Genomic DNA, 17,007 nt, shown 5'->3' on the forward strand with positions numbered 1-17,007 from the left:
GAGAAGAGGGGGAGATATTTTCACTGTGTTTTATGTTACGTTACGTTAAGTTAATCCTCTACTTTTTTCAGCTAATCTATCGTACAAATTCATACAATATTTCACAATATTCTTCAATTCTCACTTGTTAAATCAAGTCAACTTTTTTTTAAATAGTGCTATGTGTACAGTACATACATAGAATTGAAACAGCATTTCCCTCAGATCCTTGGTGCAAACAGCAATATACATGCAATGTAAAACATACATATCTCTATATATTATATATATATATATATATATATAATATATATATATATATCATATATATATTGGGCTGTCATCGATTAAAAAAATTACTAATAACTGCAAAATTTCTGTAATTAATCGCGATTAATCGCGATTAATCTATCAATAAATGTATCAATAAATTAAATGCATTTTCTGAGACTGAAGCTTATAATGAATATTTATTTTTGTAAATGATCAAATTAATGTAGAATAAACACAGAGAAAGTATATTTAATTCATTCATTTTATTGGCTTAGGTGCACATATGCACAGTGCAAATAGAAAAAAGCCAGATGAGGAAAATATACTGACGAGTGCCACACTCCTGTAGTGTAGACTGGGTGTTTTTGCTTTGAGGTGATATGTTAAAGTCGTGTTACTTCTGTGGAATTTAAATTCGGCTTTGCAAACTGTGCAAATTGCCTTGTTTTTGTCCAACGACCGTCGGGCAACTTTTAAAATGAATGTTCCCCCTAAAGTCTGTCTTATCCATCTTTCTGCCTAGATCTCCTTTTTAGGATAGATCATAGACATTATGCACAGACTCTCCTTTAGTTAGGATAGATCATAGACATATATGCACGACTCTCCTTTAGTTAGGTAGATCATAGATTATACTAGACTCTCCTTTAGTTAGGATAGTTATAGACATATACATAGACTCTGCTTTATAGGATAGTATGACATATTACATAGATTCCTTGTTAGGATAGATCATAGACTATATACATAGACTCTCCTTTGTTAGGATAGATCATAGACATATACATAGACTCTCCTTTAGTTAGGATAGATCATAGACATATACATAGACTCTCCTTTAGTTAGGATGATCCATAGACATATACATAGACTCTCCTTTAGTTAGGATAGATCATAGAACATATATACTAGACTCTCCTTTAGTTAGGATAGATCATAGACATATACATAGACTCTCCTTTAGTTAGGATAGATCATGACATAATACATAGACTCTCCTTTAGTTAGGATAGATCATAGACATATATACATAGACTCTCCTTTAGTTAGGATAGATCATAGACACAGAGACGCCTCGTTGAGCAGGTTGGTCCGTTGCTGCAATACGTTAACGCGTCCGCCATATTGGATGTGGCAGATCTGCCCGTAAACTAATACAAGCAGGGCCGGTTTTAGCTGTGGGCAATGTGGGCGACCGCCCAGGGCGCAGTCTCCGTGAGGGCTTTAAGTTAATGCCTCTTATACACCATTCACACACACACTAATATATCTGGGAAACAAAGCTACACTTTGCCACATCCAAAATGGCGGCCGCCACCGGAAATAAACAAATCGCGTTTTTGCGTTAATTTTTTTAACGCGTTATTCTTTAAAATTATCGACAAAATTAACGCGTTATTTTGACGCACTAAATTATATATTTTAATATATATAATAATATAATTCCCTTAGTCACAATTTCTACCTACTCATATATTATGATATACCACATACATACATACAAGTTAAAAGATATCTAAGAAAAGAATGTGGCAAATCTAAAAGATATAAACAGTATAAATAGTTTTTTTGGCATGCTACTCTAATTTTTCAGCAAAAACACACCAAAAATTTCCCACAATGTTACCTTAGGAGAGGCTAGAGTGGATGACATCATCACTAGAGTGAAGAGGGAGAGAAACATTTGTTGAAAAATAAATTTGTAAACTGTACCCCCATGTAAATTGGAGAGGAAAAATTTCCAAAAGAAGCAGGGAGCACCTGTTCTTTCTCAAATTGACCTTTCGCAGAGCCCCGCCCCCTTAGTTACTGTTGCTAGGTCCGTCAAGCACGACAGAGTGCCATGACGGGAAGAGGTATACCGGTGTGGGTCAGTGACAGTTTTTGGAGCAATATCTCAAAACATTAAAATACGCAACAAAGGCGGCATAACCACTATCGAGGCTAATGCTTACCAGTCTCAAGCGAAATCAGAGAAACCCATGACCTCTACCTCACATGCAACCAGTACAGCCTTGTGGACCAGTTATGCTTCGTTATCTTCGACACATTTAGCTGGGAGTGGGGCCGTCCACACTGTTTAATCCATTGTATGCACCGCTCCAGTTGTTTTTGGCTTTAGGAATGGAAAGAACATAACTCCTCTGGTCAAGCTCTTGGGGTATCTACTATCTGATTTACATACACCATAGGCACAGTGCTTCACCATCTTGCTAGGAGTCTGAAGCTTGACGGACCTTGCTTACATAGTAAAGATGTGTGATTGGACAATGGCCGTTTTGGGGCGGGGCTTGGCGAAAGGTCAATTCCTGAGGTCACAGTTTTTAACATTTATGTCTGAAACTCAGCACACAAATGGTCGACAAGATAAGGATGCTCACAGTCATTTCGGCTTTTGGATACGCCACACCATTTGGCATTTGTGGCCACCAGTTCAAGGGGGTTCATTTAGAGATGTTCTGTCTCTCTCAGGGTTCAGAGGGAGGAAAATGAGAGAGATCTCGCTTTCGCACGCAGCTGCGCCTAATTGCTCTGACCTACAGCTGACCCTGGTTGTTTGGCAACCTCAAGCCTGCCTTTGACTAACTTTATTTAAGTCTCTGTGTTACTGCAGTAGGGATGGGAATTGATAAGATTTTTACGATTCCGATTCCATTATCGATTATGCCTAACGATTCGATTCTTTATCGATTCTTTTATCGATTCTCATTTGGGAAAAAAAGGAGAACAAACAGTTTGATCAGCATCAACTTTGTTTAGTTAGAAGTATCACGACCTTACAAAACCGACGAAAGGAGAAGCTAGAGGAGGTAGTAAACTGGAGCGAGTACTAGTACAGCTGCCAGCCTCTAAGCCAGCCAGACTCTCTCTCGTCAGGGTCATCTTCTAAATGTAATGCAGAAGGCATTTGTTTAATGTTAACGCGTGCTTTACAAAGAAACATGGTAGGCAGTGTGTTACTTACCAGAGTTACCTTCCGTAGTAACCGCAGAGGTGGTCATAGCCTGGCTGCTGCCGCTGCTGCTAGGTTAAGATTCATCTCCAGTCCTGAGGGTGTCAAAAACACAACATTTAATTAAAAAAATATTGCATGTTGTGTGCGCAAATGTTTCTGCATGTCCGTCGTGTCTCCACTTTTCAATGATTGTAAGTCGCCCTGTTGCCATCTTTTTTGGTAAAATGCAGCCAAACTTTGGAGCCTTTGAACCGAGTGGGTGCCATTGTTTACTACTGATTGCGCTGCACGTGCGAAACTTGTGTAAGTTACGTGGCGTTCTCGATTCCCATCCCAGTGCTGCAGTGTCAATAATAATGTATGGGCACGACGGGGCCATAGTCAGGCACACTTAAAAATTTTTTTTTACCAACTACTGTGTCTTTTTTTAAACATAACACAGATATTTGCTCGACTTAGAGAGGGTAGTAGCCCTTGTCTGTAACGGTATCTCGAATCATTTGCAACAACATAGCTTTTTTTTTCTTTTTTGATATCCTTTAAGTCTGTGGGCACCATGGGTTAGGGTTAGGGTTGTTCATTCATGATGACTTGAAAAAGTGATAAGATTGGACATAGCAACAATAAATAACTGCTTTATATTCTAGGCTCCTGTAGCTGCACTAAAAAGGAGCCACAGAAATATTAGAATTTTAGCAAATATAGACATATCAGTATTGACTATTTTTATCTCTGGCTACAACAAAAGAAGATGTACATTTTGCTAAATGAACATTCTTACCATCAAACACATAGTCATAAAGGATATCACTAATACATTTATATAAATGATATTTTAACCGATGCTAATCAGTGTTATTTAATTAATCTTGTTTCCCTTATTTTACCATCTAATGTGTGTGTGTGTGTGTGTGTGTGTGTGTGTATTTATGTTTATGTGTTTAGGTGCATGATGGTAACAGCAGCAGTGCTCCCATCCTGGCCAAGTTGTGTGGCAGTCAGCTGCCGAGCACCATCAACTCTTCCAGCAATCAGCTTTACATCAAATTGCGCACTGACAGCAGCATCAGCACAGGAGGCTTCCTTGCATCATACACCTCCAGTACGAAAACAGGATACAATATGAAAATGCTTGCATATTTGCATATTGTTTGTTACTGAGGTTATTTGTTAAGCGATGTTTTGGTCTGTCTAATCTTCACAGAGGCAAGGCAAGTTTATTTGTATAGCACAATTCGTACACAAGGCAATTCATAGTGCTTTACAGAGGCAAAGAAAAACATTGGACATTAAGACAAGCAAAAAAATGAATAAATAAATGTAAAAAATAAAAAAAGAGAAGAAAATTTAAATAAAAACATCAGAATGTCATTTAAAATCATTAAAACAGCTATTTAAAAAAAAATTAAAACATTAAACGAATCACAGGATTATGATTACAAATTTTTTAAAAGAGCTCAGCCATAAGCACGTGAAAAGAGAAAAGTTTTATACCTGGATTTAAAAGTGCTAAGAGTTGGGGCTGATTTCAGTCCTGTGGGTAGTTTGTTCCAGTTGTGAGCAGCATAACTGCTAAATGCTGCTTTACCGTGTCTGGTTTGAAATCTGTGCTCCACTATCTGACCTGAGTCAGTAGATCTCAGAGCCCTACTGGGTCTATATTCTACTAACATGTCATTTATGTATTGTGGACCTAAACCATTCAGTGATTTGTAAACTAGTAGCAGAACTTTAAAATCTATTCTGTGGCTAACTGGGAGCCAGTGTAAAGACTTAAGAACTGGGGTGATGTGCTCTGATCTCTTGTTCTGGTCAAAACTCGAGCTGCTGCGTTCTGAATGATCTGCAGCTGTTTGATACTTTTTTGGGGGAGTCCAGTCAAAAGACCATTACAGTAGTGAAATCTACTGGAGATGAAAGCATGGATCAGCTTCTCCTGATCTGTTTGGGACATAAAGCCCTTAACTCTGGATATGTTCTTGAGTTGGTAGAAGGCTGAAGGTGACTGATTTTATGTGACTGTTGAAGGTCAGATCTGAGTCTATCAACCCACCAAGGTTTTGGACTTGGTCTTTAGTTTCTAGAGACAGTAACTCAAGGTGTTTACTGACAGCAACCCTCTTCTCTTTATTGCCAAAAACAATGACCTCAGTTTTTTCTTGATTTAATTGAAGATTGAAAATTTTGGTTCATCCAATTTTTGACTTGCTCTAGACAGCTACACAATGACTCTATAGGACTGCAGTCATCTGGGGACAGCGCAAGATATATCTGTGTGTCATCTGCATAACTATGATAGTTGACATTAGAATTCTGCAGAATTTGACCCAAAGGCACCATTATATAGGCTGAACAAAGGGGGTCCAAGAGCTGACCCCTGAGGAACCCCACATGTCATAGCCACTCGATCCGATTAATTACTTCCAATGACATGAACCATTCTAGGACTGTTCCACGGAGTCCTGCCCATGTTTCCAACCTGTTCAGCAGTGTGCTGTGATCCACAGTGTCAAACACAGCACTGAGATCCAGCAGGACCAGAACTGATACATTGCCTGAGTCAGTGTTCAACCTTATGTCATTTAACACTCTAATAAGAACTGTTTCTGTACTGTGGTGAGCTCGAAAACCTGATTGAAATTTGTCAAAAAGTCCCCTGGAGTTCAAGAAATTACTGAGTTGATTAAAACCCACTTTCTATAAAAGGAAGATTTGAGACAGGTCTGTAGTTGGTTAACTTGGAAGTATCCAGCGTTCGCTTTTTTAAGAGTGGCTTGATGGCAGCTACTTTTAGGGGTTTAGGAAACGTGCCTGATTGAAGTGAGCAATTTATTGTTTGCTGCAGTTCTGTTTGGACAGATTTCACAATAGCTTAAAAAAAAGTCAGATGGCATCAGCATGTCAGCATCAAGACAGCATGTCGATGGTTTAAGATGCTTAACTGTTTATTCTACGTTTTTTTGATCAAATGTATTAAATTCTGACATCACAGTTGATTCATTCCTAGGCGGTTTTAGGATTGTGTCATTTTATCATTTTGTAGATTTGTGTTATTTAACCTTATAGATTTGATTTTTTCATTGAAAAAGCAAGCAAATTCATTGCATTTTTCTTTTGAAGAGAGTTCTTCTTTTTTGGTGGGTTTGTAAGCTTATCAACTATAGCAAACAGAGTGCGAGTGATGTTGATGTTCTTATTAATAATTTTAGAGAAGTGTTGCTGTCTAGCCTTGATTAACTCATGGTTGAAATTACAGAGACTTTGTTTGTAGAGGTCGTGGTGAATTTGGAGTTTAGTTTTTCTCCATTTACGTTCTGCTTTCCTGCATTCTGTTTTCAATGCCTTTACCGTCATAGTGTTCCTCCATGGTGATCTCTGTCTAGTCAAGGTCATCTTAGTTTTAATAGGTGCACGAGTATTCTCATTTATGTACCTTTTCCTAACAGACACAGAGGTTATCTGAATGTTTGGAATTATCTGTAAGCCAAAGAACACACAGAAATGATCAGAAGGAGCCAAGTCCTTAACAACAACAGAAGAAATGTCAACACCTTTAGAGATAACCAGATCTAGAGTGTGTCCCTGAGTGTGTGGACCCTTTCATGTGTTGGACAAGGCCAAAGGTGTCAAGTAGAGAACAGAAGTCTTTGGCATTAGTATCCATGTTATTGTCTATGTGAATGTTAAAATCCCCAGTTACGATAAAAAAGTTGTAGTCAGTGCAGATAACTGACATCAGATCAGCAAACTCATCGATGAATTTTCCTGAGTACCTTGGTGGTCTATAAATGATTAGAAAAAGGACTTTTGGATTACCCTTCATTAAAAAACAAAGATATTCAAAAGAACTAAAATCACCAAATGTAATGTCCTTGCACTGAAATACTGATTTAAAAATGGCAGCAACACCCCCGCCCTTCTTGCCACTTCGACTCTTACTCATAAAACTAATTTGTTGGTGCTGCCTCATTAAGAATGGTAACACAACTACATTCAGTCAGCCATGTTTCACTAAGAAGTAAAAAGTCTAGATTATAGGTCATAATCATGTCATTTACTACCAGTGGTTTGTTGGCTAGTGATCTGATATTGAGTAGGGCTATCCTTGTGGAGATAATAGGAGACACTGTTAAGTTTCGTGGCTGACATGCTATACTCAATAGATTGGCAGATTTAAATGAACCCTTTTTATTTCTCATCAGTTTAACCACTTTTCTGTTACCTGTCATCACAGGGATTGAGAAGGGTATCTGAACTCCATTGGGCCCTGACTTTTCCTGGTGAAGATTTATATCAGTATTGCAGCCTGGACCTGGCACATACAGTGCTGCTCATAAGTTTACATACTCTTACAGAATTCATGGTTTCTTGCCCATTTGTAAGAGAAAATAAATAATGACACACGTGTGGTTAGTGGACAGTTATTGTAAAACAAATGTGAGAACTCAATTTAAACCGAAATAACAACAGAAATGACCAAATTTACACTGATCAAAAGTTTACATACCCCAGTTCCTAATATGGTGTATTTCCCCCTTTAACATCATTGTAGCTCACACATCCCCAAAACACCAGGGATCCACCACTGGATCCACCATCAGGAATCCACACAATTTTCCTTGCAGTTGTGGGCGAAATTTAGCTTGGTCTACCAGACCGTGGTTTGATGTCTACAGTTCCTCTTACTTTCCATTTCTTAATTAGTGTTTGGACAGCGCTGACAGGCATTATCAACTGTTTGGCAATTTTCTTATATCCCTTTCCTGATTTGTAAAGTTGTACTTGCTTTGCTTTTCCCATGATTCTGCATCCAAGACATCAGAACAGCACCACATGAGGGATACAAGGGTTTCTCAGGAGTCCAGCAACTCACTGACTTTTATACACACCCACTAATTACAAGCAAACAGATCACAGGTGAAGATAGTTACCTTTAATAGCCATTCAATCCCAGTTGTTTCAAGTTAGGTGCAGGTTATCAGGCCAAATTACAATGGTATGTAAACTTTTGATCAGGGTGATTTGGATAGTTTGGATAGTCATTGTGCTTTAAAAAGAGTAAACACAGATATTTCACAATACATGGCTTTGGCCAACCACTATCCGAGAGTGAAAGAAAACATTTTGTGTTATCATTCATTTTCTCTGAGAAATGGCCAAGAAACAAACCATTGTATCGGGGTAAGTAAACTTATGAGCAGCACTGTATCAGTCAGACTCATAGATATGATGATTCAAAGGAGGTGGGGGGGGGGGCTCAGTGACTTTTAGTCGAGGGTTGTTTCCGAGGTGGAACAGGCGGGGCTGGACGATGTGGTAGCTTACGGGGAGAAAATAGGGGATTTTGGCATGGTGTTAGTTGGATTCCCATATTGACAAGACTCTTCATCCTGTCGGTGAAATCCAGAAGTGGGGAGTCGTCCAGACTGAATGGAGAGAGTTGGGGGCTGGGTGGAGTCTGGGGGGGTGGAGGTTGGGTGTCCCCTGTTGGGGCTGGGGGAGACTCCACTTGTTGGGGTGAGAATAATGATGTTGCCGGTTCTTTCTGGGTCTGCTGTCCTCCATGTTAAATAATAATAACAATACATTTTATTTAAAAGCGCTTTTCAGGGTACTCAAAGACATTTTACAAAGAAGTACAAATCATCAAAACAATATAAGATAGTACACTAAAAACACATTAGACATTAAACATTAAAAGCAATTTTAAAAAGGTGTGTTTTTGTCAGAGATTTGAATGTTGGAAGGTCAGTACAGTTATGTTAAGTCCTAATCTGTTGTTTTGGATTGTCTTGCCTTTGGTCCTTGGCAGTGGCTACTGGTGTCTGACGCAAAAGCTAAAAAATGTTGGAGCTTAGCAGCTGTACTCCTGACTTGTTTATCGATTGAGTAGCACATGTATCTTTGAGCCATCTGTTTACCATTATCAGCCTGCTGAATCGCTCATCTCCTCGCCGAACTGTTGGTAGAGGTCCACTGAAAAACACCTCAGTATTTAGACATTGGACTCTCTTCATCAGCTCAACAAAGTCCCGTTTTAATACCTCCAATTGTTGCTTCACAACATCAAGGGCTCCTGTGTGTATGATGAGAGATTTAACTGTTGGATGCTCAGGAGCAATCTTCAGGATCTTGTTTGAGATACCAGACACCATATCTTTGGTAAAGCAGAGTACTTTAGTGTTTTTCTTGCTGCAAAAGCGATTTATCTCACCCACAGCTCCGTCACCCACTATCAGTTTCAGGCCCAGTCGTTAGCTCTTTCTGCAGCCTGAGGTTGGTAGAGGAGCCCAAAACTCGTCCATGAAAGGCAATTCCATGTTTCTTTCTGAAGTTCCATTACTTTATTTTCATTTCCAAAAAATTAAGTGATGAAGAAGTGGATTGTGAAGGGCCATATTAATGCAGACATGAAAATAATACAGTAATTACAGTAACATTAGGTGATGTGGTGCACAGAAACGTGATTTTACATTGTGCATAATCATGTTAGGGTTTCTCATTTTGTGTTAACTAATGTCAGTGCATGTAACGTTAGACTGCTGTCGTTTCCTGAGTGGAGTCCAGAGGAGAATACACCGGTAATGGAACACGGGACATCTCTTATATGCAACAGCAGCTTGTGGCTATGAAAAGGAATATATGTAGTCAGATCCGAGTTTACCTGTGTCTGTAACGTCGCACACGGACAAGAGACACCTGCATAGGAGTGACCACATGCCGTGCAGCATTTCACTAAGATACATGACTTATGTACATTTGGACAGAGAGAGAAAGACAGAAAGAGACAGAGATTCATTCAACTCGCCCAGAGTGGTTCAGCGGACACGCCCCCACAGTTCTGGAGCTTTTTACCTGATTTTGACACCTAATTTCATAAAATTGGCGTTATTTTTAGTCATTCAAATTTGTCTGGGTGGTTAATAACACTTTCTTCTTCATTTTTTATTTTTGAAGTATATTTTTGGGCCTTTTATGCATAATACAGCTGAAAAGAGACAGAAGGCAGAGAGAGGGGGAATGACACGTAGTAAAGGGCCATCCGATGCGGGATTCGAACCGGGGCTGACGGCTGCGAGGACTGTAGCCTCTACACACGGGGTGCCTGCACAACCCACTAGCCACCCCACACTTTCTTCTTTAGTCTGACAAACTCAAAACACATTTATTTTGACTTTACTCAGACTTTAACTACTTTTTACTGAAAATACCATGCACTTAAGTAGAAGTTAAGGTAGTCAGGATCAGGATCTGCGTCAGTAGTTTAGAGTTTTTTGTACATGGTATATGACAAATGAATGGAACTAATCTCTTGTACTGGATTTAATAACTCATTTCTGTCTGCAGTCCCTGGGCAGGTAGACAGACACAAAGACAGCAAATGCAATTAATACAAATACAAGTTTGAAATGCAATATATCTTAAATTCTGTCATACATATATACAACTTTCAGTCATTACAACCAACGCAAAGTACTAAACATACTTTTCAGTTAAACAAAGCAATCCTGTTTCTTCTTTCTTTCACATTCTTTATTTCACATTCATCATGGCTATTTTCCATTAAATATACACGTACGTATGGTAATTTCTAAGAAAGACCACCTGTGACCATGTTATTCATGTTCACTTGGATATTTATATGATGGCAGATAATGTTTACAGTATAAATAGAAATAATACATCAAAGTGGTGTGATAAGTGTACAAGAATGTAAAGAAATAAAAATATAGATTATCTGAAAACACTTTAATAGTAAGCAAATTTGTGAATTGTAGTTTTAATGCAACAAAATGTCCACAATATTTAAGATCTGTAACTTGAGACTATTCATCTCTGCAGATGAATGTGATCCATTTAGTATGGAACAAGGAATTCATTGACTTCTTAATGCCAAGTTTCAATACATAATCAAAATGATGCTGTTATATGTCAAACAATATTATTAAAACAACAATATTAATAGATGTGTGTCTGTTAACATGGTATTATACCTTAGTAGTAAGTAGTGCTTAAAAAAAAAGAGATGAAATTGGACAAAGAATAAGTTGTAGGCCTTTAGGATATGTCAGGCATGTCATATGGACTGACAATGGATGGTCTGTCCATGACAGTCCATAAAAACATAGAAATAATGATAACATTTAAAGTCGTTTTGCATTGTATTACATTGTACAATAATGTTTGATTGTGTCTGTTTGCAGAATGCCGTAATATGCTTATCTCAAGCCAGCACAAAGGAGTGGTGGAGTCACTGAATTTTCCCAACAACTACCCAGAAAACTCCCAGTGCAGCTGGACCATTCAAGCCAGCAATGGAAACACTGTCAACTACACCTTTACAGCCTTCCAACTAGAGGCCACCTCCAGCGTTTGTGCCTATGACTACATCAAGGTACAGAGATGCTCATATTAAATAAAACCTGAACATTACGCATAACGGTTAGTAAGCATAGTAAGCTTCAGTAATAAACTGATAGAATTTGCTTCAGTGACAGAAGGCAGCATCTCATCTGTGCACCATGATATCATTATGGTATAAGACAGACTTTAATGATTCCACACCAGGGAAATTAATTTGTCACAGTGGCTCATATACACAAAGCTGATAATAAATTAGACAATCAGACAAATTGCTACTGTACACCTCTTGTACATACGCTGTAAACATATTTTATCATGAATTAAATCACTCACTTTTAAACTTTTTTAACTCACTAATGTTTACATCTGTATTGTGTATTTATTATTTTTAAACTATTACTCTAATTAACCATAACTTTCTTATTTTTAACATGTTATCGATCTTTTACTATAGTATGGACTACTGACTATACACATAGCACATGTTAAGTGAAATCGGTAGCAACTACCTTGATAGCCATTTTACCTCATTGAAATTAACTGAGAATCAGCATTTTCCCTCAAACTTCACGAACAACCTTTTGTAGTGACAAATAATGAACTGTAATTAAACATAAGGATATACAATGATAATACATACCGACGATGCTCCGTATAGCATAGGATGTAAACAGTTATTTGCTCATGTTAACAGACAGCATGCAGTGCTGTTCTCTGTGTTGCCTCCTGCAGATCTAAAAACATGGCTTCCTGAAGCTACCTCCTGAGTCTCTAGAGGGAGACCACTGCCCACTAGTGGCAGTATTATGAACTTACTCCTAGAACTATTGAACAAACCTAAAGTACCAGAACACTCCCCGCCTGGCGGGATTAGACCGCCACTACTGTCCATGGCATTTACTATGGCTTAATCTCAGGAGCTAAGAGCAGGACTATCTCGATGATAGGCTGCAATAACATTTTAATCCCATCTTTCCTGGAGACTTTGATCTCCACCTTGCGTACTCTGCTGTCTTTGCTAGGGAAGACTTGAGTGATAAGTCCCAGTGGCCATTCATTCCTCTTTAGTTGGTCGTCCTTGAGAAGCACAATGCTTCCACGTCCAAGACCTTTCTTGCTACACCAATCATTCTTTCCCATGAACCACCCATGTGAGAGGCATGGGGAGGATTGAACATCAATATGCAGCCTTGGTCCAACAGAAACTTTTCCACAGAACTATTGTTGATGTTGGAAGGAATCCTGAGCTCCTTGCATGCACTGATAAATTTGGTTCCTCGATCAGAACGGATGTGTTTCACTGGACCCCTAATGGCGAGGAAACGCCTAAAAGTGTTAATGAAACTTAATGTATCTAGAGACTCGATGACCTTAATGTGAATGGCTCGTACGCTCAAACAAGTAAATAACACCGCACACCGTTTACTCTGAGCAAGGCCACCTCGAGTCCGATGTGAAGACACTGTTCATGGGCCAAACACATCAAGGCCGACATTAGTGAACGGAGGTTCAGTTGAAAGGCGATAACGCTGCTCACTCTCCTTTTCCCGCTGACTATCCAGAAACCTGCAATCGTCCCTGGTGTTGCACTTTGTGGTGGTAATATCTTACCAAAAGTGTTGCTATATGATGCTTTCCTGGAATGATGAGAGGGTTTTTCTCTCCTGGCTGGAGTTCTGCTTCTCTGATGCGACCTCCAACTCTCAAAAGACCATCAATATCGATAAAAGGATCCAATGTTTTCAGAGGACTGTCCTTAGGAAGCTTTTCCCCCTTTGTTACACAGACGTACTCTTGAGCATATGTCTCCTCTTGAACAGCATGGATGATGGTTTTCTTGCCCTGCAAGAGTTCCTGAACTGAGATTGAATATGGTGAGCCACTGATTGTAGGTGAGGGTGATTGAATGCAGCACTGGAACATTCAAAGCTTCAAAGAACTCAGAACGAGCTAGAGATTTATTGCTGTGCTTGTCGACGATTGCGTAGACTTTCAAAGCTTTATCTCGATGGCCAGCAGAATAGACTGTGACGAGGCAGATCTTAGAGCATGATGTGTCACTTTGACCACAGACTTCTGAAGCTGGGAGAGTCTTGCTCCCCGCCATGCTCTGCAGAGAGGCATGGCTCTTTGGTCCACGATGCTGGTCCAGGGTGGAGAGCAGAGATGTGATTCTTACTACCACACTCATGGCATGTTGTTTGTGACTCACAGTACTTGGCTATGTGTTGTGTAGAAGTACAACATTTGTAGCAAATCCTGTTTTCCTTCAGGAATGCTTTACGTTCCTCCAACGGTTTCTCATGGAAAGCCCGGCACTTCTGGAGTAGATGAGGCTTTTTATGGATTGGGCACAGTCTTTCAGAATTGTCAGTTCTTATCTCATGTTTGTCTGTAGCAAGGGGAGCTTAATGACGCACATCCGTCTGTCTAGTTGGTCTCCAAGGAGTCTTGTCTGCTTTAGGAATAGCATCAGCTTGCGTGGTAAACCTAAAGCTTGGATCATTTCTTATTGTAGCGGGTTCTCTAATGAAGTCAACAAAAACTTCAAAGGGAGGGAAGGAGATAATATGCCTTAGTTTGTAGCTGGATCCGAGAGAAAGCCACTTCTTTTGTAGGCTAAAGGGCAACTTTTGGACCAGAGGATTTATTCCCCATGCTGTGTCTAAGTAATGGAGTCCTGGGAGGTCTCCATCTGCCTTTGCTGCCTCTAGTTCCATGAGGAGATCGCTTAACTCGTGGAGTTTTACATACTCTCTATTGGATTTTTTGGAAAGCTATTGATTGTTGGAAAAGTGCATCATCAATCACTTCTGGGGCTCCATAACATGCATCCAATCTATCCAACACACTGGATCTTTGTCCTTTTTGAGAAGGAGTGCTATGGTGGCTTGTGTCAGAGTTGGAGGTAATGAACCACTTTCTAAGAATTCATTGAATACGGCTAGAAGTAGTGGCGCCAGTTTACCCATATTTTTTTTGAAAAATTCATTTGGAAACCCATCCGGGCCTGGAGCTTTGTTAGACTGCATACCTTTAATAGCATTTGATACTTCTTCAAGGGAGAGTGAAGAGTCCAATTGGCTAGAAGTATTAGTATCAATAACAGGATTCGAAAGGTTCTGCAGAAATTCGTTCATTCTAGTATTAATTTCCAAGGGATCTGTAATAATAGCATCATGAGAGTTTTTAATACTGGGTATCAAACGGGAGGCAGCTTGACGTCGTAACTGATGTGCCAGTAAACGACTTGCCTTGTCACCATATTTGTAATATGAGCCACGGGTGCGTAGTAACAAGTGCTCTGCCTCTTTAGTTGAAATGAGGTCGAATTCTGCTTGCAAATCAAGATGCTGCTTAAGTAGTTCAGGAGAAGGGTTCAGAAGATAACTTTGATTAAGGTTACTAATCGCAGATGTAAGCTCAACAAGCCTAGCATTCATCTTCTTATTAGATAGGACAGAGTAAGAAATAATTTGACCCTGAAGGTAACATTTAAGTGTCTCCCATAATAATGACTATGAAGAGGAGTCATTTTGATTGAAAGACAAGAACTCATCAATAGAATTTGAAATTAATTTGCAAAATTCTTTATCTGCCAAAAGAAGATAATTGAATCTCCAAAATGGTGGGCTACATTTGTAAGTAGAAAGTTGAATATCTAATACCAAAGGTGAATGTTCAGATATTACGATACCTAAATAGTGAGAAGAATTTACACATGAGTTAAGAGTACTATCAATAAAAAAAAATCAATTCTAGAATATGAAAAGTGCACCTGAGAGAAGAAAGAAATGTTTTTAACAGAAAGGTTACGAGATCTCCACAGATCAATGAGACCATTTTGTTTCATGAAATCTGAGAATGTTTTAGACATAGCAGATTGAGTCAAATTACGAGGATTAGACCGATCCAATAATGGGTCAAAAACACAATTTAGATCCCCTCCAAAGATCAGCAGGTGAGTATTCAAGAAGGGGATGTTACTCAGGAAACTGTTAGTAAATTCAACATCATCAAAATTTGGGGGATATACATTTACTAATAAAACCTTTTTTTGCATTAGGGTATCAGCAACTATAAGGTATCTGCCATTCCTATCAGCAATAACATCAGTGGATGAGAATTTAACTTTCTTATTTATGAGAATAGTCACCCCTCTAGCTTTTGAGGTAAAATTTGAGTGAAAGACTTGACTTACCCAGGAGCAATGTAACCTCGATCTTTAATGTGAAGATGAGTCTCCTGTAAAAAAACTATATCAAGTGTGTCAAAACCTTTGATCTCTTAACAGGATTACCCATACCTCTGATATTTCAGCTAATAAATCTGAGAGGTGTACCTGACCCAGCAATGCTGGGATCTATATTGCCATTAACCATTCAAGTAATAAAGAAAACAACAACCAAAAAATGCATATTGTGGCCAAAGTGGGACACCCTCGCCCCAAAATACCCTAATACACAGATACACCTAAAGTCCCCATAAAACTACAAAACGAAGGGGACAGCAGTGTATCCCACAAAACCAAAAGTTGTCCAGAGTAGAGTTCGAACAACCTGGAGCAAAACAGGCAAAAGTAAGAGAGAAGAAACCTGCCGACCTCAACTCTGTTTAACAGTATGCGCATGAATTGTAATGGAAAAACTAACGAACAAACAAACAGAAAACAGCTCACAATACAATTTTGTTTCATCTAAAGGTGAACATTCAAATAAAATAAAATAGAATAAAATAACAGTTCACCTTAGTGGCACAAATCAAATTTCCACCTAGAACAGATGGGTACAGTAATGATGTAACACTGAATAGAGAAAAAATAAAATAGGCTAAATTAATACTCGTAGAGCAAAAAAGAGAAAGTACTGAAAAATAAATAAAAATAATAAATAAATAAAAAACACAAAATGTAGTATAGTCTTATTTTATAAGGAAAAGAGAAACAATTGCCTGCTATAACCAAACAATAGTAACACTAAGTTAGTTAGTGCAACAAACCCGAAAACCACATCGGTTCAGAATTAAGGCCATATGTTTTAAGCAATAATACACTTACAACTTACAATACAGGACTGTAAAGCTATTGGAGCTCCCCCAGAAATCAAGGTTTTAACGTAGTCGCTGGCTTCCGGTGCTCTTTAGCGCGGTGTAAAATGTCAACACAGTCAGTGTGATGGTGAAGTCTGCATACAATGGCTCATGGGCGCTCACCGGGCTTGGGTTGGAGGGTGCGGTGGGACCGGTCCAAAAGCGGCTCCTTTACCAGGTTCAAAACTTCCTTTAGTAAGGCGGCCACAGCAGCAGTGGTGCAGGTGTCGGGGCCTTCTGGTACTACCACTATCCTGACGTTGTTTCACCGTGACCTGGATTCCAAATCTTCACATTTATTTTCCAGCTTGGCAACGCTGGCTGTGAGCTGTGAACTTGATAGTAGA

General features: G+C 39.0%; 1 protein-coding gene across 1 annotated transcript in view; it reads left to right on the forward strand.

Annotated features, from left to right (window-relative positions):
• Nucleotides 1-17,007, forward strand: part of LOC109141136 (cubilin-like) — a gene marked incomplete at its 3' end in the record, with an annotated part of 39,312 nt that overhangs the window by 8,705 nt on the left and 13,600 nt on the right. The window contains exons 9-10 of the mRNA XM_027276374.1: nt 4,154-4,310; nt 11,413-11,603. Coding sequence (XP_027132175.1) covers nt 4,154-4,310; nt 11,413-11,603 — 348 coding nt within the window. The remainder of the gene's footprint in view (nt 1-4,153; nt 4,311-11,412; nt 11,604-17,007) is intronic.

The sequence above is a fragment of the Larimichthys crocea genome, unplaced genomic scaffold (genome assembly GCF_000972845.2).
Source record: "Larimichthys crocea isolate SSNF unplaced genomic scaffold, L_crocea_2.0 scaffold361, whole genome shotgun sequence".
Taxonomy (NCBI): domain Eukaryota; kingdom Metazoa; phylum Chordata; class Actinopteri; family Sciaenidae; genus Larimichthys; species Larimichthys crocea.